At 44.7% G+C, this 24896-nt stretch overlaps 1 protein-coding gene across 15 annotated transcripts in view; it reads right to left on the bottom strand.

The window, feature by feature from the left end:
- Nucleotides 1–24896, bottom strand: part of DENND1A (DENN domain containing 1A) — a 509324-nt gene that overhangs the window by 49269 nt on the left and 435159 nt on the right. For all 15 annotated transcript variants that reach the window (XM_038549421.1, XM_038549408.1, XM_038549417.1 and 12 more), the window contains 6 exons: nt 17294–17398; nt 16809–16896; nt 14837–14877; nt 12639–12710; nt 11342–11398; nt 2908–3039 (listed from right to left, as the gene is read on the bottom strand). In XM_038549421.1, the coding sequence (XP_038405349.1) occupies nt 2908–3039; nt 11342–11398; nt 12639–12710; nt 14837–14877; nt 16809–16896; nt 17294–17398 (495 nt within the window). The remainder of the gene's footprint in view (nt 1–2907; nt 3040–11341; nt 11399–12638; nt 12711–14836; nt 14878–16808; nt 16897–17293; nt 17399–24896) is intronic.

Below are 24896 nucleotides of genomic sequence, written 5' to 3'. Positions count from 1 at the left end.
CCACGAGCACTGCTTGAATGTAATAACCACCTCCACAGCCTCTGTTCCCACCAGAAAACCAAGTGTTCTGAAAGAACACACTCCACAGAAGTACAAACCCAAGGCAAAAATCTTGCCTGAGGTTCACGTCACTATGTGGCTAGTTCAAATTATTTTGCTGGGACACACTGGCTTTAACAGGCACCAAGCAGGTGAAATCCCTGAAGTGGGCTCTGTAGTTGGGATTGGCCTAGGTATTTGCGCTGGCACTGTGGCCCTGGCCAGGTCCCCTCAGGTCTCTGGGTTCTAGCTCTGGGTCCCCCTTCTTCAAAGGGCTAGAGCATTGATGACATGCTTCCCCAAAACAGAATGATACTGTTGGGGTCACATGAGTAGTTCAAGGGCTATATGGATTGACACTTTAAAAAAAAAGACTTTTTTGGATATACCTTAGGAAAACACTGGACTAATAGGTCAGACCTGTGGTGCTGTCAATGTCATTACTTAGGATGAGGCTAAAGCTGGTATGGATGTCAGGTCTAAGTCTCTTTAAAGAGAAACAGCAAGTAAAAGAATAGCCCAGATGGTAGGAGGGTGTGGCAAAAATTTTTGAAATGGAACTCAAAACACTGTTTCTTGGAGAACAGAAAGTCCCCCAAACTCATTGTTGCCAGTAGTAGGTGCTCTAGAAACAATGTTGGTTCTGGTCACTGGCCCGTCAAACCAGGCGCCCCGGAAAAGCCCTGAACAAATAACAGCATGTGGCAAAGCCAGAAAGAGTTAAAAGAAAGTGTCTGTGGTTTCCCTGGCCCATCCCCCCTGCAGCTAATCTGTCACCTAATGAAGAAGCGGCCAGCACAAGTGAGCTAGCTGGCAGTTCACTTACAGCAAACTGATTAAGAATGTTCAACCAACAGCAGACTGTAGACCTTTCCAGAGAAAATAAATAGAGTGTAGACTGTATGCAAATGTGTTTGTCACTTTGACAGCACGTCTCAATTAAGGCATCTCGTGGCTGTGGGTAGGCTCTGCGGCTGCAGCTGTAAGGGAGAGCCTGCTGCATGGCTGATACTTGGGGCTTGACCTTAATCCGCATGCATGCATTAAAAAGAAAAAAATCCTGCCTTCCTGTACACTTGCATAATGCTGGCAGCCACGTGAGGGAAGTGACAAACGGAGAGAAAAAGCCACTTTCATCCTCTCCAGTTTACAGACCTGTGAAGGCACAGACAGCTCTTATTTCAACAGAGTTTGGGGTGGCTTTTTTAATTGTTTATCTCCCACCCGTGCATGTGTGCGCGTGCACGTGCGCGCGCGCGCACAGACACACACACACACTCTTATTCTGCATTTAGCTGGGAATGACATTAAAGCATCTTTACTTCTTGCTGAAATGGAAAGAAGGTTTTTCTCCATTTCAAATAGGGCCTCCTTTTTTGTGTTTTGAAAATGGAATGTTTAACACCATGAAATCCCTCTCCCCCGCCCCCTCTTTCTCTGTAATGGGCTTCAAACTCCAGCGAGGGGCTCTTTTCATGGGAAGGTTAGTGTGTGCAGGAATGAGGACAAAGGAAAGCAGGAAGCTGGCTCTGGAATGCCACGCTGGCTACCACGGGGGCTGTGCTTTCAGCAAACACCGCCAGGGAACTGGGGTGCAGGTTTCTCCAACAGGGCCCGAGCCCCAGAGGACGCAGCTCTTCAGGGGTGCAAACACAACATAATCTGAAGATGAGTACTCCCCAAGTGAGCACTGGCCCAAGAACGCTCCCTTCTTGCGCTACATTTCAGTTTTTAGAACATCCCTTTGAAGTGTAAAATCAGAAAAAGGGACCAACCTCTTGAAGTTTAAGATGTATGAATGTATTATCTGAAAATACTGATTATGGAGGAAGATTCTTATGTGTCAATAGTGTCACCCCTTACCAGAATAACCCACAGCAACCATTTCATTAATTCTCCTCTATTTCTGGATAGCTCAATGCTGGTACAAAGTAGGCACTTGGATAAATATCTGTTAAAAACAGGGCATTTAAAATGTACGTTTCTAGATCCTATATGTGATGAAACAGCCGTTATACTTAAGGTAAAATCATAAAGGCTATTTTAGTCATGTTCCATCCAATCAATGGCTAAAGAAATCAAGTGATTTAAAAATAAGTAACCTTGCAAATTCTTGTCACAGCACATCTTACTCATGGCCATTTTTCACAAACCAAATAATTATGACTTTTGCTCATCAAGAGAGTAGGTTTAAGAGAAATTAAGGGGAGCGTGTACAATCTTTTTCAGCTGAAAATAAAACCCACTGCTTGGAAATAGATTGAAAAATTCAGTTTCTATACGGAATACAATGTTTTACTTAAGGGGGGGGAATAAACAAATAGACAATTTTTCAAATGCTCAGGTCATCAGAAATAGTTGGTGAAAGAATCAGATCTCTGGAATAGTAGCGCAGGGGTTTCCTCTAAGAAGCATGACTCCTGATATTGATTTGCAGGAAGTACATTAATAAAGAACTCCTAATTGATTTTTTTTAAGACTTCGCTTGTTGCCTTTTATTTGAAGGTGCAAAGAAGGGCCTGGGATGCTAAAGTGTTCTAATGAGATGCTTAGCTAAAGGAGGCACCTTCAACAGAGTGCCTTGGAGTGGGGGAGGCGGCAGCCGCATTTAATGACTTCATTCAAGAGTTGAGCTACTGTATGACCAGAGCCATGCTGTCTCCTCAAAATTTCTGAAAACTCCCCTTCAAACACGTAAACACACGTTTGTACCGAATAAACATTCAAAGGTGTGCAAAGCTCCAAAGAGGGGATTTGCCAAAGACAGTGGAAATGAAAAGTCTGTCTGCCACAGTGCTCTAGCTTCTGCTAAAAAACTACAAAAAACAAACAACAAAGCAAGACTAGTCCAAGGGCCTGGGTACATACCTGTCCGAAGTGGACTGTGATTGGCCTTCGGTCTTCTCGGAGCTTAGGGTGATTGGCCTCCACCAGTGGGGACGGCACGGTCTTTGGCAGCTGCTCTTCCATGGTGGGGGCACAGCCATTCTCGGTGATATCCTGTGGGGAGAAGCCAGTGGGGGTTGGCGTTGGGGTCACAGCACCTGCTGTGAGCAGCTGTTCCCTCCAACCCCACAGCTCAAGGGCCTGCTATGGAACACCCTCTGGGAGGTTCAGAGCCTATTCTCCTGGAAGCAGAAGGGTAACTTGGCTCTTTGACTTTTAAAGACAGGAGAAGCCAAAATCATACACATTAAATTGCAAAGACAACAATAATTCATAATAGTGGGGAAAAAATCTTTTTATTCTACTACCTTACACAGCTATTTCCATTTTTACATATTCACTTTGTCCACATGCAGACATTTAAAAATTACTTGCAATCACAGCTCATGCATAATTTTACATTCTATTTCTTCCTACTATAAGACTCTCTATGGTGCTACAGTCATTTTAATGATAATTTTAATAGATGCATAATATTTTATTGAGTGGATATATAATAATTTAATAAACCACTCTATTACTATTGGGCATTTAGGTTCTTTTCTTTTCTTTTCTTTTCTTTTCTTTTCTTTTCTTTTACTTTCTAGACACCATTGTGATAAGCATTGCAATTTTTTTTTCTTTTGGATTATTTCTTTTATAGAAGTCCCTAGGAATGAAATTACTAGGTCAAAAGATATAAACACTTTAAGCCTTTTTATTCATTCTACCAAATTGCTTTCCAATTTACACCAACTACCGACAATGGGTGAGTTATCAGTTTCATGGTACTTGTTAGCCTTTTCATTTTAAAAATGTATTGCTAATTTAGGAGGTGTAAAATTAGACCTCATTGTTGTTTTAATTTGCATACTTTGTTATTTGTGAGTGTGGACACTTTCACGCTTGCTTATTGATGACGTTACTATTTGTGAAAACGAGGTGTTTGTGCTCCCCTTTTTCCTAGCCTTCCCCTTTCTGGCAGAGAATGAGGAGACCCAAGTTTGAGGTAGGATTTTATAACCTGGAGAATATTTAGGGAACCAAAGTAACATATTTAAATTCAGAAATTTACATTTAATTTGGGCTTCTGTTGAATGGAGTCAAAGTATAAAGAAAAGAAAAACTCCAATGTGCAAAAGGCAGATAACTCTTCCTTTGGTTCCTTGGGACTTGGCTGGTGCCCGCTTGTGCTGTATGGACCACGTGTCTTACTCAAGTTGTAAAAGTTGCTTAGATTTTTATTGGAGCAAGGCAATGAATAAATGTACAAATAAACATTTAAATAATAATAATTTTCTTTTTACCAAGTAAAAATAACTCCCAGTCAGAATGAAATAATAAAAAAACCCTCCGATTCTTTTCATTGCAAAAACAAAGATGTATTTTGGTCTACAAGACACACACCTTTAGTAGCCATTTAAATTCTGCACACAAAAGACTTGACAACTGGTTGCTTTCAACGTAGCCAAATAAAAAAGAATGGTGGCAAATGGAGGAATGTGATCCCTTATTGGATAATAATGCATTAAGGAAGAAATACATGTAACATTTGTTAATCTCTGTCTCCTCGTCTATAAAATGTGGATATACTAGCTGTAAGGAGTAAAGGAGATAAAGTGGCCTAAGTGTGTCCAGAACATTATTACTCAATAATGTACTATGTACAGCACTCAATAATAACAGAATGCCTACTAATAAGGTATAAACTTTATTATAATAAACTGTAGAGATCTCGCTATATTCAACCCCACACACCCAGCTGCAGTTTCTGGCTCTGCTTGGTAAAAGCACAGGGAGGCGATGCCCTCTAGGTTTTGCAGGAAGAGTTTACATTAAGTGGCCCCCAAGTCTTAGGCTGGCTGAGGCTGTGTGATGAGAGGCTGCCGACAGCCAATTAGAAATGACTCTTTTGGAAAAGGGGCTGCCCTAAGGTGCTCAGGTCAAGTGGAACAAAGAAGGGGAGGGGCTCCGTCTGCGCCAGAAAGTAACAAAGGGCAAAGGGGGCATTCTGGATCCAGGTGGGGTTACTGGGAAGACAGACACAAAGGCTGGGTAAAGCCAAACAGTTAAAAAAAAAAAAAAAAAAAAAAAAAAAAAGAAAAGAAAGAAAAGAAAAAGAAAAAGAAAAAAAGAAAAAGAAAAAGAATCTACTTTTAGTTCAGGAAAAATATGGCACGTCGACACGTGTGTATGAGTGACTGGCTGAAAAAAATAAAGAAATGGAGCAGTAAGGTTACATGGTAAGAAAATACTGAAAGTAATAAAAACTCTAAGATGATAGCTATTTAAAAAAATGTATGTGGTAGTTTTGGGAAGTGTTTTGGTTTAAGCTTATAAGGAAATGCTGTCTTCTAAGTTTTGTTTTTACCATTAACTAGTTGATTTTTTCCAACCTTTCTGTACCTGTTTCTTTATTTTTACAACGGGGAGACCGCCACCTGCTTGGTGAACTTCAAAGCTACGGGGAGAATGAATTAAAGGAGATGAAAGATGAGGGAGCTTGAAAACGGTTATGGTCCTGCACAGACCGAACCTTAGATCCATATCTTCTGCAAAATGGAAAGAGCACCATCTCAAAAAAGAGCTTCCCTTCACTGTGTTGAGTGCCTACTACTGGCAGGCACTTTTCCAGACCCTTGACTTTCCACACCACACTTCGTTTCCACAGCAACCACAAGGTAAACAAGATTATCGCTCTTTTATAGGTGAGGAAACGAGGCTCAAAGAGGGCAACTCACCCAAAGCCACACAACTAGAAAGTGGCGAGACCAAGAGCTATGTGATTTCTGGCATTTATACCAATATCAACCCCAAACAGCAGCATACATGAAGGTATTCTGAGTTGAGAAGGTGTTCAACAGACATCAGATATGATCGCCCCCTCTGGTACACTGACACTAAACTGCCACCCCTTATGGTCTCTTTGCACTTACTTTTCTTCTCCTCTCTAAAGACTGCCAATTCCTTGGCATTTGGGTTCTCTGCCCCAGAGCCCTGAATATATAGTACATACTCTCCGATAAGTCTTCGTAAATGGAGTTGAACATTTGGAAGACAAATGTGTCCAATACACAAATGTGCATCAAAAAATAGTGCTGCACGTTATTTTTTTTTTTTTTTCCAGTTAGAAGATCCCGAAGTGCAAAAGACTTCTCACAAGGTCCCGTGGCTTGCCCCACCAATTTATTAACTTCTTCACTGTTGCCTGTAGCTGGGGAAGGGCAACTGCTCCCTCCCAGAGACAGCAGAGAGGGAGGAGCCCTAGGCAAGAAAGAAATAGGGCCAACTCACATCCTCTACTGTATCTACCGGCAGAGATCTCGCACATAGTAGAGATCCCGTGATTAAAGAAAACTGTGGTCTCAGGAGGAACTGAGAGACTGTTCAGCAAAGGGTTTGGGAAAACAGGCACTCTCATACCCTTCTGGAGGGAATACAAATTGGTAATTTATATCAAACCCTAAAAGAAGTGTATGCTCTTTGGCTGATTAATTGCATTCCTAGAAATTTATCCTAATCAAATAATTAAGAATTTCTGCAATGTTTTACCTACGAGAATACCTGCCTAGAAAAAACCTAGACCTAACAAGTATTCAAGAAAGGGACTAGTAAATGTATATATGCCCATCAGACAAAATTTTCTGCGGCCACTTAAAACAATGACATGCAGAAGAAACATTCAGTGGTCTGAGAGATGCTCGGAATATAGTAAGTGAAAATGCAGGTTATAAGACGAGATCAATTTTTTTTTTTTTTGCTTGCCTGATTTGTTGAATTGTCTCCAATAAACATGTTTTTTGTTTGTAAACAGAAAAAAAAAAAAAAAGACTGTCGAAATGTCATTTTGAAAATGCAAAACCAATAAGTTGACAGGAGGGAGGCACTAGCCAGGACTACAGATCAGAGGCCACCAGAGGGTCACAGACCTTTTACCAGGAGCCCTGGGGCCCAACCAGTTCCCATCTCTTGGAGTCGGAAAGGAGTTCAGAAAATAGTTCGGTTCCTGTCACCTTCCCTAAGAGTTTGCTGGAATCCAAAATCATGACTGGGGTCTAACCTCCACCTGTCTGTGGAAGAGACAGGACAGTGTGCAGTAAGGCGCTGGACAGAGTACCTCTGGGAATTCAGGAGGCAGAAACCTAGGGAAGGAAGGAGGCTGACCCAGAAGGAGCCTAGGATATGACTTCATGGGGCAGAGGTGCAGGTGGAGTTTTCCAGGCCTGGGTGTATGTAGAAAGCACGACCTGGTTAAGAAGGGCATGTGGCTCAGCAGCTGGGGCATTCTAAGACTCCCTCTGGCTGAGGTAGAGGAAGATTTGAAAGGCTTTAATCAAGAGAATGATTCAGTCAGTGCTGTGTTCTAGAAAAATTGCTCTGGTGGCTGTGTGGATGACCAAAAGGGAGGTGATCCCATGCCAGCCACGCTCTCAGGGTTTGTACAAGTGGGTATCTGGACAGATTAGCTGCTCTGGATGTGGGATATGAGGAAAGAACAGGATTGAAAGTCCCACTGAGTGAGTGGCTACTAGGTGTTGCCGTTGAAAGCCATTATCTCTTCTAATCCTTACAACAATCTGGCAAAAGTCGATCCTTCCGCTCATTATAAAAGAAAAAAAAAAACAAAAAAACAAAAAAAAACAACCAGGTTCAGAGAGGTCTAGTAAGTAACTCAAGGTCACACAGTTAATATCCTATGCAACCAGCACTAAACCCAGCTCATCTACCTCAGACACCCAAATACCACACCACAATGTCAGGCGTTCAGAGGCCCCTGTGGGTATGAGGCAGGGCCCTTCACATCTCTGACTCAGATTCCTGGTCTCGCTGGTCTCCATTTTCAGATTTGTGCAGGGCCCTTCTTTTGCAGTCTACTTCACACCACAGCAAATGCAAATTCAAATATGAATATTGATATCAAAACAATATCCAAAGTTGGAATTTCTGTGATTGAGGCTGCAGTGTATTTTAATGTGTTGGAGACAGGGAGCTGACAGTTGTGTGATAAGGTGTGAAAATGTCTGTTCTACGGGAGTCTACCTATATCTCCCTGTCCCACACACGCTTACTCTCTTTAATATGCTAGGAAATGTTGGGCCAGAGACTCGAGGCTTTGCTGACCTGACTGTGAACTTGCTCCTCTTTGTCACAAACTTTATGTCGACAAGCTTGATTTATCTTTCCAAGATCAAAGATCTAGAAACTTTAAAAGGGGGGCTGTGAAATGGGCCCATTTGATTCAACCATTCTGATACTGAAGAAAAAAAAGAATTTTCCAAGGGTTTCCCAACGGACAAAAAAAATGACATCCTTATGTGAGCATTTTAATGTTCCTTGCAGGCGAGAAGGAGCATGTGTGAGGCCACCGTCTTTCAAACAGGGCACTCTGATGCCAGCCTTGCATGGTGCCGCTAGAGAATGCAGTGTGTTGACAGCCATGAGCCCGGCCACACAGCATTCTCCTACACACCAGGTCCGGCAGGGAGATGCTCTAGAGGAAAGCACTACGTCCTCGTCCTCCCTGTAGAAAGCGGTGGCTGGGGAGCATCTTGGCCATTTCTTCTTCCTAATTTTGAGCAAGTCAGGCTTCAAAGGAGGCTGAGCTAAGGAAGAACTTGACCACCTTGCCACATTCATCCAGAGAAATATGTTATCCATCCTTCTTTTTTTGTTGTTGTGGGGCTGAAGCAGAGCAGGTATGGAATAAAGCCACACTATAGTATCTATTAACAATTATTTGCCAATGGTCACATGGATACCCTGGAAGCTCCCCTTTCAGATGCTTTGAAAATCTGCTGCACAAATGAACAAGGGATGGAAAAGGGGCCCTGCTCAGTCATATTAGAGCTGGACCCTCCACACACCATGGTGACCTCTCTGCAGGTCGGGCCCACATTTTCTATTTGCAATTCAAACCCAAGGCGAGAGCGCAGAGGGCAAGATTGGGTTCTTGATTATATCTGCGAGGTCACCATCACTATGCAGAGTTAGAGGAGGCCAGGTGGCAACCCAGTACATTTGAAAATTGGATCTTTGTTGGGAACTGCCTCAATTTCATAGCAGAAACCAAACTTGAGATGTCTGTATTAGACACATCTGGGGAGCCACACAGATATGTTGCCATGTGAAGGGGAGGGGGGCAGCGGAGGGGAGGGGAACAAAAAAGCCAAGGAAATATTTTCTACTGCAGTGAGAGAGGTCAGATGGAGCCAAATCCTAAATTAGCTCAAGAAAGGGAGCAGGAGAGCACCGCTGAAGACCAAGTCCTGTCTGCACTGAACAATGCTGGAGTTTCAATTACAAAATAGCTCTTCCAAGAACAACTGCAAAATATCAAGTCTGTAGAAATCTGTACGACCGAAGGGGGGAAAGTGAAAATTGAAAAAGGTGCACTAATAGATCTGTCAACAGTCCAATGGTGACAAGCCACATTTCTATAAAATGCCTTCACCATTTGTGTCACCTGAAATGTACTGACACTTTCTATAGAACATTATCTCCTGAAGCTATTCTTGAAAAGACTGGCAGGGGGAAGAGGAGCAGGGGAGGGAAAAATCTGCTTTAGATACTATCAAGGAAAGGGAGGGGAGGTGGCGTGGAAGGAGAGTGATCTAGATTGTTTAAGTGAACCTTTGAACAACATCAAAAAACTGGAGCTTAACTGGTTATTTGCAGAAATGTTACGTATCATAAAAAGGGGATTTTCATAAGGCCCAATTCTTCCCCATACCAGGAGGGAGGGGATGGCTCACAGAGAGCAGATCGAACCAATGAGGAGCATCTGTCCTCCGCCTGAGGAGGGACCCCTTTCTTTACTTACTTCAAGGAATATTTTAATACCAGCTGAGCCTATCAGGTCATCAAGGAGGGAAAATTTGGTGAGAGAACTACCCTCTCCCTGCCTCTATTTTATCCAATTCAGTTACATGTGACTGGGGTAAGAGATAAAAAAGTATGTATCAGACTTAACATCCAGGTAAAGAATTCCACCTGCCAGCCTCTGGCAGGGCACAACAGATCACAGTGAAGGTCCACCTGGATTTACAGGACAGGATTTTTATTTTGAGACTTGAATCTCAGCTGTTAAAAATTCACTCTCAGCTGAAACTAGGAACTTAAATGCTTAGTCGGAACAAATTATTTTGCAATTAAAAGAAAGGAATCAATTCCTTTGACCATTTCAAGTTAATTAGAGGTCCTTTCTGACTTCATAAAATTAAAACTGCTTTCAATTTTTAAAAAAAACTGCCGAGATAGACAAAGGCCTTGTTAGAGTTGCACATTTTGGGGGTGTGGAATAATGATAGAAGTGCTCCCAAACATCTTTTGGAAAGCAAACACTTATTTCAGGAAGGAAATACGAAACGCTGTTGTGGTAAGAGCACAGACACTGGGAATGGATGAGTCTAGAACCCCATCCAGGCTCTGTAAGCTCCAACAGCATGACCTTGGGCAAATTCCTTTACCTCTGAACCACAGTCTATTTTTTTGTATATTTTTTTATTGGAGCTCGATTTGCCAACATATAGTATAACACCCACGGCTCATCCCGTCAAGCGCCTCCCTGAACCACAGTCTAGTCTCTTTACACATGAAATGGGAATAATACCCCCCAGGGTTGTTCCTAAGGCTTAGACATAACCGTCGTTAGGAAGTGGTCATCGAAGTGTGGAACCCTGATAATGATGACATTCACCATAATATAAAAACACCCTCCGCTATGTTAACCTCCCTATACAAGGCTAGAGAATGAGGCAAGGGAGTCTTGGTCAGCAAGTAGCCTATAGGATTTCACACCATCTTACTGATGGTCCAAGAAGACAGAGCCCTCTCCCCGCTGCCCAAGAGTCTTACACGGGAACTGCTGGGCTCCTCTAGGTTAACCTGCCACTGTGAGGGGAGCCTGTGGTGTCCTCCTGAAACCCACCCTTTGTGCTTTGTGTCTGCGTGGTGGCCATGTGCATGCTGGAACCACGGAGGTCATTACCTTGGAGAGGCTTCTTGGTTTTGGTTACAAGCAGCCCCAGGGCAGAGGTCAGCTGTGGGAGGGAGAGGGGCCCTGATGGGGAGGCCGAGCCAGTTTCTAGAGAGCCTCATGAACCCCAGGCCTGGTAGGCTGGGCAAGGGGCAGACTGACAGTGGTAACTCTGAACTCGCTTGCCTTTGTGGATTTAAGCCAGTCTTAATGTTATTTGAAGACAGTTTTTTATCTGTGAATATTTATAACAGTGTGAAAACTCCCGGACAGCTGGTAATGCATTTTGAAGTGTGCTAACAACACTGTATCAAACAGCCCTCTATTGATCACATCATACTTTTTTGTGGCCACGCGTTTCATACACGGTGCTTATACATTTTGAATAAGAACTTCAAGTACCTTTTGCTTCAAGCGGTTTTTCACCTCTTTTATTCCCATTTTTGCATGATCTTTTGCCTGCATGAAAAATTAATTTAAGTTAAGATTCTCTCTCTGTTTCCAGCAGGGACTACGCTTGATTTCAATCCGTTGCGAATCACCTTCTCTGATTACTAAAAAAGAGAAGGAAAAATGGGATCATCAAGTCGAAAACATAATGGCTATGAAAACAAATACAATGTTAAGAGGTTAAAAAAAAAATCCCTTAAAGAGGCTATGGAGATTTTATTTTCTGCATTTTGATGGCACTGAGTACCCCCCTCCCCCCTTTCCGAAGGCCTTCTTCTGCTCTCTATAATTATTTATCTCAGCAGCCTGGTGACAGCCACCAGTAAGTGTAGATAGAGCAGCAGCTTTTGTGGCTGCAAGAATCTGAATATCTATTACATTTCACCAGGGCAGGGCCTCAGGACCAATTTTCTGCCTGGGCTGACTGGCTTGAGCAGACACATCGCTGGGCTTCCCTAGCGCCGTTTCTTAAATCTCACTTCGGCACACACCCTGGCTTTTATTTTCTGTCATTTTAGACCTGTATGGTTCTGCTGGCAGCCACCCGCCTGGTTAAAATAGCTACAATTTAAGCACAGAAAGGACTAACAAAATTAAAAATGGAAATAAAACAAAACCACTCCAGTTAAGTGGCTCATGTCAAATTAGCAAGCAAGAGAAACCATGAGAAAAAAAAAAATACTTGTAAGAGATGGAACATCGGATCGGGAGCTGACGTGTTCTCCTATTTTCTCTCTGCTGTAGGCATGAGTCTCACAAACAATGCACGTCCTATAGGGCAGTGGTGAGAGAGATGATGAAGGATTTGGGACAATTAGGGAGTGTGCCCCACCATGAGCACTCCTCAGTAACCAGCAAAGGAGCGGCTTTATTTTGACATGATAATGGGGATCCCCATAGGAAAGGGTTTACCATAACACCCGGTAGACCACACCTCCAGGTGTCAGGGACACAGGCAAGAGCAGCCAGCATTCTAGCCACCCCCGTCGACATCTTATTAAAAGCTAAAACCAGTGGCTTCCCATTTCTTGACTGCAGCAGCTGTGAGCAGAAACGGTTTAAAATGAAAAGCATCTCTGACCTGGTCACAAAATAATCAATACTAAGTAACTCTAGGAGCCCTGGAAGCTTTAGGAAACAACACGGTGGCTCTTGAATCATCTCCGCAGTATAGGTCAGGTATGTTCGAGAGTTTCATCCTGCTAAGGGACAGATGTGTTCGGGTCCCAAGACCAAGACCAGTACTCACAAACTTATAGACAGTCTTCATAGCCGGGTTCGCCTTCGTTTTTACAGTATTCAGAATTGCCCCGCTTCCTTTCTGTAATAAAAAACGTCAATTAGCAATTCGGGCTGAAGATAGAGTGGGCCAACACCAACAGAAGTCTCTTCTCTTTGAACAAGTTAAGCAACATTCCAAGAGTGTAATTTAATTAGAGAAACAGGCCTAGATAGTAACCGGTCCTGGGCAATTAGTTATGGCCACGGCAGGATCGCCCTGGGTGGGTACCGGGAGAGCAGGATGAGGATGAGGATAGTGATAACTAGCTGCAGGGGGAACCAGTGTTTTGCTTGGCACCCGTCCGCTGGCTGGAAGAAAAGCTCTTCGTGGGCTCTCTGAGGCAAAGTTTCCCCATAGTAATCTATGGCTTCTCAAGAAAATCGAGTTTATTTGGCTACCTTTGGTCATGTGCCTTTCTTTCCTCACCGTGGTTTTCTGTGTTGTTATTTTTAATCACTCTGGTAGGCTGCCTTCCTTAACATCGATATCTTGAGGGAAGGAAAGAATGAGAAGCCATCAACGGGAATCATGGCTTTCATACAAATCCAACATACCAGTTTCTTTGTTCAGTTTCTTTGGGAGAACAGGGGAGAAGAGGAGGAGGGACGGCTCGCCCAGTACACAAAGGATGCACACAGGCTCTAGGCATCTTGTAAGGGCTCATTGCAGAGACACCCTATGTTAGCCTTGGGGGGTACTCAGTCCCAGGGAGACTGGTCTTAGCCCTCACAGGCTTCCAGTCTGGGGGGCGCCCCAGTGTCAACAGTTGCAGCCAAAGCTCGTGACAGCTGTACTGGCTGTGTGTAGAGGCAGCTCCTGGTATGCAAGGTCAGGGGAGGGATTAGAGGATGAAACATTTGGCCTGGTCCATGGAGACTGTGGGGGACAGGAAGGACATTCTAGGGACATGTTAAAAAAGTGCAGTCACTGGAGGAACCGCAAGTGGGGCTAAGGCCGGATGGGGTCAGTGCATGAGGGGCCAGGATATGGAGTCCATACGCTAGACGATTTTTAATCAGATGCATCAATAATCAGATTTGTAGTGGTTTGGGAAGATGATTCTAACTGATTTGAACAAAGAGAGAGACAGGATCAAGTAGGTATATACAAGAATAAGATACAGTGAGATAATTATGGGGATTAACTCTTAGCACAATTTTTGGTAACAGCCCATATTAGGAATTTTGAGCTTTAATTAAAAACACTGCAGTCTGACCTAGAAAGCATTCTATGTTGTAGGACAGTATGAAATTTTTACCCACTCATTTATTCCACACTGCTTTCCAAAATTACTCAGTATCCTATTTCAATGGTCCTTTGGAGTATTAAAACTCCTTTTACCAATCAATCAACAAGTCCTTATTGCTTGTCTATGATCTGCCAAGTGCAGTGTTTGGCCATACAAGAAGAACAAAAGAGTTCTTTCATTGAGGAATTGCTTATTCTCGGCCAACTGCAGCCACTTCCAAGGGACCTGCCTTGGCAGTGGTACGCTCAGCCCACAAGCAGGAGAGAACACTTAACATATTATGTTGGAGTTGCCCATTTACATGCACCTTCCCAAGAAGACAGGGAGCTCCCCCAGGGCAGGGACTGTGTCCTCCTGCTCCCTGTTACACAGGAGGCCGGTACACAAGACGCCTTCAGTACATGCACACTGACAAACCCAAGCACAGGCAAGAATTTGAATTCTTTGGTGGCTTCTGAAGACCTTAGCACCTAGCTTCCAATACAAGAAACTGTTCATAACAATAGTGAGGCAGTGAAAACCTCAGTGATAAGTCCTCCATCGTCCCAGGAGCCTTTGCTGTGAACAACACTGCAGAGCAGCATTTTTTATTTTCTTATGAAAACTTCCCAATCACACTGGTCTCCCCAGAAATGCTCTAGGATAACAGCATCCACTCAACAGGCCTTGGCCAGCTTCCTGAGATGAGGAAGCTTCTCCTGGCTCTCTTTGCCCTCACTGAGGGATGCCTTAGATGGTCTCATCACGCAAGCCTCCACTTGGCACCAGATGGCCTGGCTTTACAAGCAGAAGCATCTTCTGTTGAAAGAATGGAGGGCCCCGGACTGAAAGACCACCTTGCAGGTGGCAGGGGAAGTGGAGGGCTGCCAGGAGGCTCAGGAGGGGTCTGGGGGACTCTGCGGGGGTGCACACTTACCCGGACTGTGGAGAGCCACTGATGGTAGAGTTTATCGCTGCCTGGGAAAAGAGGAGTTAGAGAAGTGGTTAAAGTTATGCGCCCTTAGGAGTTCCTTGAACTGCTTACAGCAAGCAGGATTTGAAGAGTTCAGTCTGGAGAAGGACATGGAAGCTCCCATGCTCTACTCCCCACAGGAGGCAGCAGCGAGATGCTGCCACAAGTTTTCTTTCTCAGAGATCCAATCCTATTAGTGCCCTGAATACTAGCCCCAATTCTCCTTCCTCATTGCCAACTGGGTAGAGGTCAGGTGGGACCCCTTAGCACTCCTGATTCTCTTCTCCAGTCTTCTTGTCCTGGTCCCATCACCCCCTCGGCCTTTCCACCCTGTACTTCCATCCCCTCCACCCTCCATTCCCTCAGAAAGGCTGCTTCCCTTGCTGGCCACCATTCCTTACTCTCTCTGCCGAGGAGAGTCAACCAATGGCTCAGACGTCATTTCCTCTTTGTCCCCCCCGCCCCCACCTTCCTCTGAACAGCCTTCAAAAACAGGTAACTCCTGTTAGAAGAAGTCCACTTTCTCTGAACTTCTGTGAGCCACCCCAAGTCAGGAACCACAGGGCTGTGTGTCCCCCCAACTGCTGGACACACTCAGCCCCAGCACACTTGAACAGCGACAGGGAAAGAAAAAGGAGGAGTTGTTGGGGGAGCTTGTTCATTTTGTCTGGAGGGATAAGGAGGTCCTATCATTGGGCAGCTTTTCTAAAAGCTCTGAATGACTTGACTTAGTTTAACAACACTTTATAAAGCCTGTCTTCTCCTCAGAACTCATATTCAACTCTGAGAGCGTTGCCTCCTTTGTGAAGCTCTCACATTACAGAGTGAGGATTAGTGGAGTCCTATTCTAACTGCATAAAAGCCTATTTCTGCTCCTTTTCCTGCACTGGTTCAATCTGTATTTGTCTTTAGTTATGCAGTTCTTTCTCCTACCAGTAAAAGCTCCTTGAGGGCAAAACTCGGTCCTCTGTTTCTTACTCTATAGGGTCCTGGACATGGCGGGAGTCCCAGAGATGCCTATCACTGACCCGCTGTCCCTGGCTGTGGACTGGTTGTATTGGTTGTTTGCGCTCTCCACGCAGGCACAGGCTGGTCGGGCCTAGCAACGAGGTTTTATGCCCGACTCTATGAATTTATGGGCCACCAGCTGGATTACATAAGCTGAGTCCAGACCAAGCACGTGCCCACCAGCGAGGGAGCCAACAGCATGATTATTATTATTTTGCATTTGGTTTTGACCTCACTGCCACAGACTAAGGCTTTGGGACTTGGAAAGAAAGCCACATTGGGATTCGGGAAGCAGGGCCCACCACGAACACTTCTCTGGGCCTCCTTGGCCTCCTCTGAATAATGACAGGATGATCCCTCCAGGCCTAATGGTCTATGGAGACTGGGCCCTCTGTGATGATTTTTCACCTTTTAAAGAAAAACACTTATTTAGTCATAATCCTGTGCCAGCATCTGTCCCGATGGCTGCACAAGCCTTTTCCTCTCTGAGCCAATCTCCACAGGACTCCTGTGAGGTGGGCACTGTTCTCCTCAGGGCAGACAGGGACACTTCAGCTGGAGAGGTGACCTGGCGGGACCAAGTTCTCATTGCTTTCCTGCAGGCAGGGTCCTGGTGTGAAGCCGGCTCTCCTAACTCAATGCCTCAGTTGCTTTGTGCTGCAGCATGCTGGCCACTACGTTTCCCTAGACTTTGGCCAACCAGGGGAAGCGACTGACCCCAGGACAGAGGATCTCAGAGAGGCCAAGGCGCACCTGTCTCATCAGAAAAGGCAGAGGCATTTCTCAAACATTTCAAGGCTGAGAGTGAAATCTGTCTCTCTCCAACCCCCACTGAAGGAAAAAAGCAGCCACTGCCACTCCCTGCCACGCACATGCCAGTCCCATGTGACAACCTAGGGCACAGAATGGAAAATGAACCGCTTCTCACCAGCGTACTCGCCCATGCTGATCTCCTCTTCGAAAACGTCACTGAAACCTTCACCAGAATTGAGAAGGTCCAGTCTACCATCTATGAACTACAAAAAGAAAGAACAAAAGCATAACAGCTTGTGCAAAGAAACGGGGAAAACCATTCAGTACCTTAATGTAGGACTGAAGAACTACCACGTCTCCCAAGACAGGAAACGGCCTGGGGTAACTGTTTTGTTTTGTTTTGTTTTGTTTTGTTTTAAAAATAAGTTTTTAAAACACTGGCTGCACATTTATGATAACTTGGAGATCTGAACGGTAGAACTGTGAAGGGTCTGTCGGGTCGCTGACCACCCTCCGCGCCCATCCCCCTCCCCGGACTCCAAGCCCCTTGGGGTTGAGCCCGGCCCCCAGCAGGCCTGCAGGCTCCGGACTCCCAGTAAGGTGGCTGCAAAAATGCCCGTCGGGGGCCAGCCACAGGCCGCCCTCGGGCAGGCAGGGTACCTGTTTGAAGAGCTGCAGCTGGGTGGCATTCTGCAGGAACTGCCTCATGGCTCCGGAGCGATAGTGGGATACGAAGGCTTCTTCACAGAAGGTGATTGGCTCCTCCTGGGAAATGGAGATGGGGTGAGGGCCGTCAGCTCTTAGGCTCAGGTAGAGGGTGCTTCTCCATCTAGTTTATTTAATCCTCTTTTACCCGGTAAAGTGGCTACTATCATCACAGACATTCTGTTCTGTGAAAGAGGCGGCAGTTTCCGAGGGGGAAAAGTCATCCTCCGAAGTCCCAGAGTTGGTAAGAGGCTGAGATTCTGAACCCCACTCCCGGCCCCTTCCGTAGGACACAGCCATACCCCAACACCGAGCTCGTGGGATGTGCCCTCCAATGTGAGAACTTCCAGACTTCTTTTCACCTTGAAAAGAATCCTTTCTTCAAGTAGCACCTTATGCAGAAGGAGCCCTGCTAGGTACAAGCACCCGCTGCTCCGCGGGAAGTCGGGGGCAGGGGTGGTGGCTGGCAGTCTCCTCCCTAACCCCAGCACCTTCCTGGTCCCTGAGGCACTCGCCATGGAACACAATTTGAACGGTGTTCTTGGCCAATAGCAAATTATAATTTTAAGATAATTATTTATATTAAAAATCAGGGCTGATCAAAAACAAGATTTGCCATCCAGTCAACTACGTGCTTTCGCCGTCTGATGAGGAGGCCTGCCTTTACCAAACTACGTTTTATGAGTGAAGAAAACAACAGCCTAAGCCGAAGACACATCCCATCCTTGTAGTCAACACCTCGATACTTTCTTGAAGGGATCTGGAGTGCTCATCTCCTCAGACAAGCCTTTAATTTCAGTGGAGTCTCCTCAATCCTTAAAGATCAGGTTTTTACACCTTGAAGTGAATTAAAGGTACCCCTCCCTTTACAGACTTGGTGGTAAACAAGGAGATGTTTGAAGCTGTACTTTTATCCTCTTTTAACGAGTTACGTGAGCATTAAATTCAATGTCTGGCTGCTGTGAATTCCAAGGGTTCTTCCTGCTTAAATCTGGCCAGTATTAGCTCAGCAATGGGGCAGACATTTCACAAAAGGTGTACCCCAAGATGGGGTGGTGCTTATTTTTATACAGTTAAGCCCCACCTAATTTTACAAGGATCTGAAGCAGCCTACATGAACACCTAAAACAAAGAGAGAGAGAAAAAAAAAAAAAAGAGTTGAAGAATACATAAATATATAAAATGCGTTTACTTGGGAAAAGAGAACCTGGATATGCAGGTCCTATATGGTTTCTAAAACAAAGTTACAAAATTAGCTCTGAGCTTCCTGGCTGTGAAAGCAAGAAGGGAAACATGCAAACTTCACATTGTCTGTGAGGACAAAAAAGCATATTGGTTCCTTAGGAAAAGAACTTTTCAGGACATTTGACACTTTTTGGCATGATGATTTATACCTTTCTTGCTGAACAGCTGGGAGATGGGCTAGTAATAACAAACTAAAGCCCACCTAGCATCACATCCCTGTGGCCTGCAAGTTCTGCTTCCATCCTAGGAACCACAACAGGGCAATTATGTCCCTCTTCAGGCCATCTCATCCATGACCTATGATAAAATTATAGCTAGTATGTCCTTTGCTCCAAAACCATATGTCTCAATCCCCACCTGGATGGCCCATTAACACTTCAAACGCAAAATGGCCCAAACGTCCAATTATTAGCCCACCTGGACTGTATCTCACATCTGTTTTTTTCTTAAGTTGGTATTATCCATAGCTCCCCATAGACCTCTCACACTGCCCAAGTCCTTTTTGTTCTGCCAGTGAAAGGAATCAAGTTGGTCCCTGCTCACCATCCCACTACCTGGCACAGGCCGGCCTGCCATGGCAGAGATTTAATTCTATGTCCCTTCTGGTTGCCTCCCTCTAACTACCTCAATTCTTTGAGATTTCTAAAATGCACACTGGATCACGCTACTGTCTTATCTAGGTACTTTGACTGCAGAGGCATTTTGCTGGGTGATTATTTGATTAATGTTCACTTCTTCCACTAGACTATAAGCTTCGTGTGGGCAGGGATGGCACCTCTTTCACTCAACATTGTACACCAAGCAGTGTGTTTGCCACATACACGGGTCCTGGGTAGGAGAGGACAGGAAAAGTCCTAGTTCCTAGGCTGGGCACATAAACCCTTCCTAAGCTGGCCCAGCTTTCTTTTCCAGAGTCCTTCTGTGTATCCTTTCCTCTGCTCCCCATGCATCTCCTGATCACACGCCATGTCCTTTCCCACTTACTTCCTCACTTCTTCCAGTTGTTTCTTTTTTTTTTTTTTTTAAGATTTTATTTATTTATTCATGAGAGAGAGAGAGAGAGAGAGAGGCAGAGAGAGGCAGAGGAAGAAGCAGGCCCCATGCTGGGAGCCCAGCATGGGACTCGATCCTGGACCCCAGGATCATGCCCTGAGCTGAAGGCAGATGCTCAACCATTGACCCACCCAGGCATCCCCTTCCAGTTCTGTTTCTTGTACTTAGATTATCCTCTTTTTTTTTTTTTTAAGATTTTGTGTGTGTGTGTGTGTGTATGTGAGAGAGAGAGAGAGAGCGCAAGCACAAGCAGGGGGGAGGGGCAGAGAGAGAGGGAGAGAGAATCTCAGGCGGACTCCTGGCTGAGTGTAGAGCCCGATGCGGAGCTCGATCTCAGGACCCTGAGATCATGACCTGAGCTGGAGGCAGATGCTTAGCCAAATAAGCCACCCAGGTGCCCCTAGACTATCCTTTTACACGCAGGCCTCTGTGTGGTAGTCACTCACTCTTGCTCAGTGCTCCCACTCTGCCTGGCATACTCCTTCCTGGGTGCTGAGTAATCCTCACTGGTATCCTGTGACCAGGAGCTCAAGAGGGCAGAGGCCCTGCCGGAATCCTCACTGCATTTCCCAGGAAAAGTGCAGAGCCCCTCCCGCAGTTAGAAGCTCAGGGATGTTGGCTACAGAACCACAGGATGAGCCTGACCCCCCTTCCTGCCACAGGAGCCCTGTGGTCTCGGTGTGGCTAAGACACCACTTGACCTGACAGTAAAGAAGTCTCAGAACATGATGCCAGGTGAGTGACACCTGTATCCAGAGAGTTTAGAGCTCCTTGGAGGAAATGCTCATTGGAGTTGTTAGCATTTACTCCTAGAGCTGTGGCCCAGCATTGCCAGGAAGTAGTCTGCTGAGGGACCAATAAATTCGAGAGAGTTTGCAACTAGATTTGTACGTAAGGGTAGCCCGAGGCAGGATTTAGCTGGCGGAGAGCAGAAAGAATCTCAGCTTTGGGGAGACATGAACATTTTGGGCCTGTTGTCTACTTACTGGAGGTGACATCCCCCCTGGATCAGATGTCTGTGCCATAAAAACGGACAAAGGACACGGGTGCGGATGGAAAAGATTCAGGGAAAAAGTGACAATGGGGGCTTTTTCTGCAAAAAGCTTAAAGAACAATATCAGCGGTGTCAGTTAGGCATGGGAACAAGTACAGCATAGTGCTCCTGGAGTGGGGTGGGTGGCAAAACATCCACAGGAGCCAGGAAAGGAAAAGGCTAATCCTCCCAGGGCAGGGGGTCAGAAATCTGGAGAGGAAGTGGGCACATTTCAGTGGAGCCTAAATGGGGAATAGGAATCAGGTAAACAAATCCCATCCCTTCGAGGCAACTGTTTTATCCTAATCTTGGTGAAAAACAGGGACATTGTCGCCCATTGTCAGATTATCTTTAAAGGTCTGACTGGCTACGGGCACAGAGGGCTCATTTCCCCGGAGCTTTCTAAGGAAATGACAAAAAACCATAGTTCGCCTCATCTTTACAGACTAATAGTTAGGGTCACTTTCCCAAGGTCACAAGACCCTAACGGGCCGAGTTAAGATTGTGTATGCCACGGCCTTCCCAGCCCACCCATCATGCATGCGGTCCATTCGCAGCTCAAGTCTTCTCCTGAGGCCTCAGTTCTGTTTGTCCACGAACACCTGCATGAGACCAGGTGAGCTCTTGCAGGTTGGAACCCTTCAGGTTCTCCCGGTGGATAGATACTGAAAGGACCAGCAACACTCCTGGGAGTAAACAAGCCACTGTGAAGGCTCTGCCTGCCACAGGCCCACATCAAAGATGCTGAACCATGTGCCCCAGCTATTCTGTTCTCCCTCCTTTGGTTGAAATGACGAACCCACTCCACTCTCTGCAGTGCAAGGTGTCTTGTTAAACCCTCCTTTGTAAGAATTGCTGATTTAGTTCTCCTGTTACACTGATTAAATCTTTTGTCTTTTTAGGCGACACTCAGAGACAGGACTACTGGCTGACAGCTACATGAATGCAGGCAAGTCAGGCCGTGAGCGTTCAAGCTTAGATCACATTAGTAGGGTTTTCCATCTATGACCCGGAGGACAGTTAAACACAGCTGCTTAACCCTATCAAGGATTTTGTTACAAACAGACAAGTTTTACTCTCAGACTATCTTCTGACATACGGAATCAGTTGAAAATTCCATTACTAATGAATCCATCTTTGTTAACAGGTGAAGTTGGTGATTCCAAATGTTTTTGATACTTTAGGAAATAAATGGCTTTTATCCATAGTACTGTGGTACTGGCATAAAAATAAAACCTCTTCTCAGAGTCTTCTGAAGGGATGACTTTCCTTGTTCTGCTGATCCATACTTAAAGTACTAAATTCTTATTTTCCTTCACAAATTTATAAAAATTTTATGTGCACATTTACTCTTTGATTCTTTTTTTAAATTTTTTTATTTATTTATGATAGTCAGAGAGAGAGAGAGAGAGAGAGAGAGAGAGAGACAGGCAGAGGGAGAAGCAGGCTCCATGCACTGGGAGCCCGATGTGGGATTCGATCTGGGATCTCCAGGATCGCGCCCTGGGCCAAAGGCAGGCGCCAAACCTCTGCGCCACCCAGGGATCCCTACTCTTTGATTCTAAGGTGGAAAGAGGGGTTCATTCTTTATGGCCCTTGCTTAAAAAAATTAAAAACAATGATTCTGGAAGATTCATCCATTCAAACATTTTAAAAACACCTTTGATGTGTCAGATTCTGTGTTAGAGGAATACAAAGATGAATAAAATACAGTTCCTATAAGTAATACTAATAATCATTTGAGGGTGGAGAGTGGACCAAGTTATAGATGACACAAGAATGGCAGGATGTTATGTTTACAGCAGCATTCCTCACAGTCACCAAAAGACAGAAGCAACCCAAGTGTCTACAGATGAATGGATGAACAAAATATACATACAATGATATATAATTCAGCCTTAAAAGGGAAGGAATTTTTGGCACATGCTACAACATGGATGAACCGTGAAGACATCATGTTAAGTGTTAAGCCAGTAACAAAAAGACAACCACATGTATGATTCCACTTATATCTAGAGTAGTCAACTTCTTAGGGACAGGACGTAGAATGGTGGTTGCCAGGGGCTGGATGGGGAGGGATGTGGAGTTGTTGAATGGGCACATTAGTTTCCATTTTGACAGAGAAAAAAAGTTGTAGACATGGGTGGTGGTGATGGTTGTACAACAACGTGAATGTACTTAATGCCACTATATTGTACACTTAAAAATGGTTATAAGGGTAAATTTTATGTCATGCATATTTTACTATAATTATAAAAATCTTTTAATCTAAAAAATGACAGAATATTTATAATTGTGGAAGCTGGGCAATGGGTATGTGGGAGTTCATTTCCTTTGTATAAATTTGAAATTTTCCATAATAAGAAGTCCAAAAGAAATGCTCCTATTATCAAGGAATCCCTCTTCAGGGAACAAATAACCATAATACAGTGTGAAAAGTGGCACACCAGAGGGTTGGTTATTTTTATTTTTTAAATTTTTTTTTTTTTTTTTTTTTTTTTTTTTTTTTGGCTAAAGACACCTTTGAGAAAACCTTAAAATTAAGAAAAAAAATTGATTAAAATTGATTGTGTTAAGGTAACACAATAAGATGGAGAGAGAACATGTCTTGGGAGTCAGAAAGACCTGAATTTGAACCGTGACCCTAGCTATGGAATCTCAGGTGACTTGTCATTCCTCACCTATGACACTTAGCCAAGGCTTTTCCATCTCATAGCATTGCCTAGAAGGTTATGGCAGAGCACAGCAAGTAGATTTTCCATAAATAACCATTTTCTTGGGGGGCAGAGATTGGGTTTTTCCAGGGCTGGCAACATAATTTGTGGGACACCGTGCAAAATGGATGCATGGGGAAAAAGGCTCTATTAAGTCTCTAAGCGCTATACTAAAATATAAAGCTTTCTTTCTTTCATGGTTTCTTTCTAGGCCCATTATGATGCTTTTTAAATTTACTATTTAATGCCATTCTACGTAAAGAAAAAAAATTTAAATTATTAGTATGAATCCTATTGCTCAACTTTATACTGTGCAATGCCAGTTTTAAATGCTAACATATGTGGAATTGTTTTTCGTGACTCACAAATGCATTTGTATTTTGTTCTTATCAGACAGTGGAAATGCTGCACAAAACTCAATTGTTTTTCCTTGAATTCTTTTTTTTTTTAAGATTTTATTTATTTATTCATGAGAGAGAGAGAGAGAGGCAGAGACACAGGCAGAGGGAGAAGCAGGCTCCATGCAAGGAGCTGACGCGGGATTGATCCCTGGACTCCAGGGTCACACCCTGAGCTGAAGGCAGGCACTAAATCACTGAGCCACCGAGGGATCCCCTCAATTCTTGATATACACACATTCTCCTAGCTCTCTCCGCCTTCTGCTTACTGATGAGAAAGGAAAAGGAACTAAAGTTGCTCCATCTTTTCCTCTCCATCATTTTCATGACAAGTAGTAGTAGGTGACTACGAGGAGGTAACGTTAATGAGAAATGTGATCATTTGCATGATCGTCTGTGGTTCTTAGAACAGCTCTGCCTTCTGAGGGCACCAAAGCAAGTTCTAGTTCTAACACAAAGAGCGGCCTGTGGGGCTGTCAATGCCCCCCTTCCTCCGCTGTGGACCTTAAAGCTCTACCTTGTAAGGGTTTGAGTCTTGCACCGTGGGTCCGCTGCAACTCTGTGCATAGGGCATTGAGAAGTTCTTTGAGGCTGGGATGGCAAGACCCCAGGGAGGATGTTGGTAAAGATCTCTGCTCGTGCACACACTCCACTGTCCCATCAGACTATTTTTATAAAATACAAGTTCCAAGATGAAATTGAAGAATTTCAATATGGTAGCAGTGGAGCACTGAAGCAGGCACAGGCCTTTCTGAACACGGGGCCCCGTGACTGCACAGGCCTCTCTCCCCTCCCTTTGCAGGATAGTCAGTAGGAGTTCTGGAGGTGGACTCTTGTTTGCCATCGGACTTAGAGGCGGTAGCATAGCATAGCTTCAAGCAAGTTTGTTGGTCCATGTAAGTGGGGTTCCTAAACTCCTGAATGGGACCCTCAAGGCTATTTGTGACCTTCCATAGCTGAATGTCTTAGCTACGCTCGCCTGCCTACCTCATCTGGACACCCATCTCCTACTCTAGAGACTCTGGACTGTTCACCACTGCCAACCTCTCTCTGCATAGCTCCCGTCTGGCTTCCTTCTTCACATAACCTCCTCTGAGAACCTCACGTGATGCCTT

The sequence above is a fragment of the Canis lupus genome, chromosome 9 (genome assembly GCF_011100685.1).
Source record: "Canis lupus familiaris isolate Mischka breed German Shepherd chromosome 9, alternate assembly UU_Cfam_GSD_1.0, whole genome shotgun sequence".
NCBI classification, from domain to species: domain Eukaryota; kingdom Metazoa; phylum Chordata; class Mammalia; order Carnivora; family Canidae; genus Canis; species Canis lupus.
The sequence above is the reverse complement of the archived record's forward strand: the minus strand, read 5'-3'. Positions and strand labels throughout refer to the sequence as shown.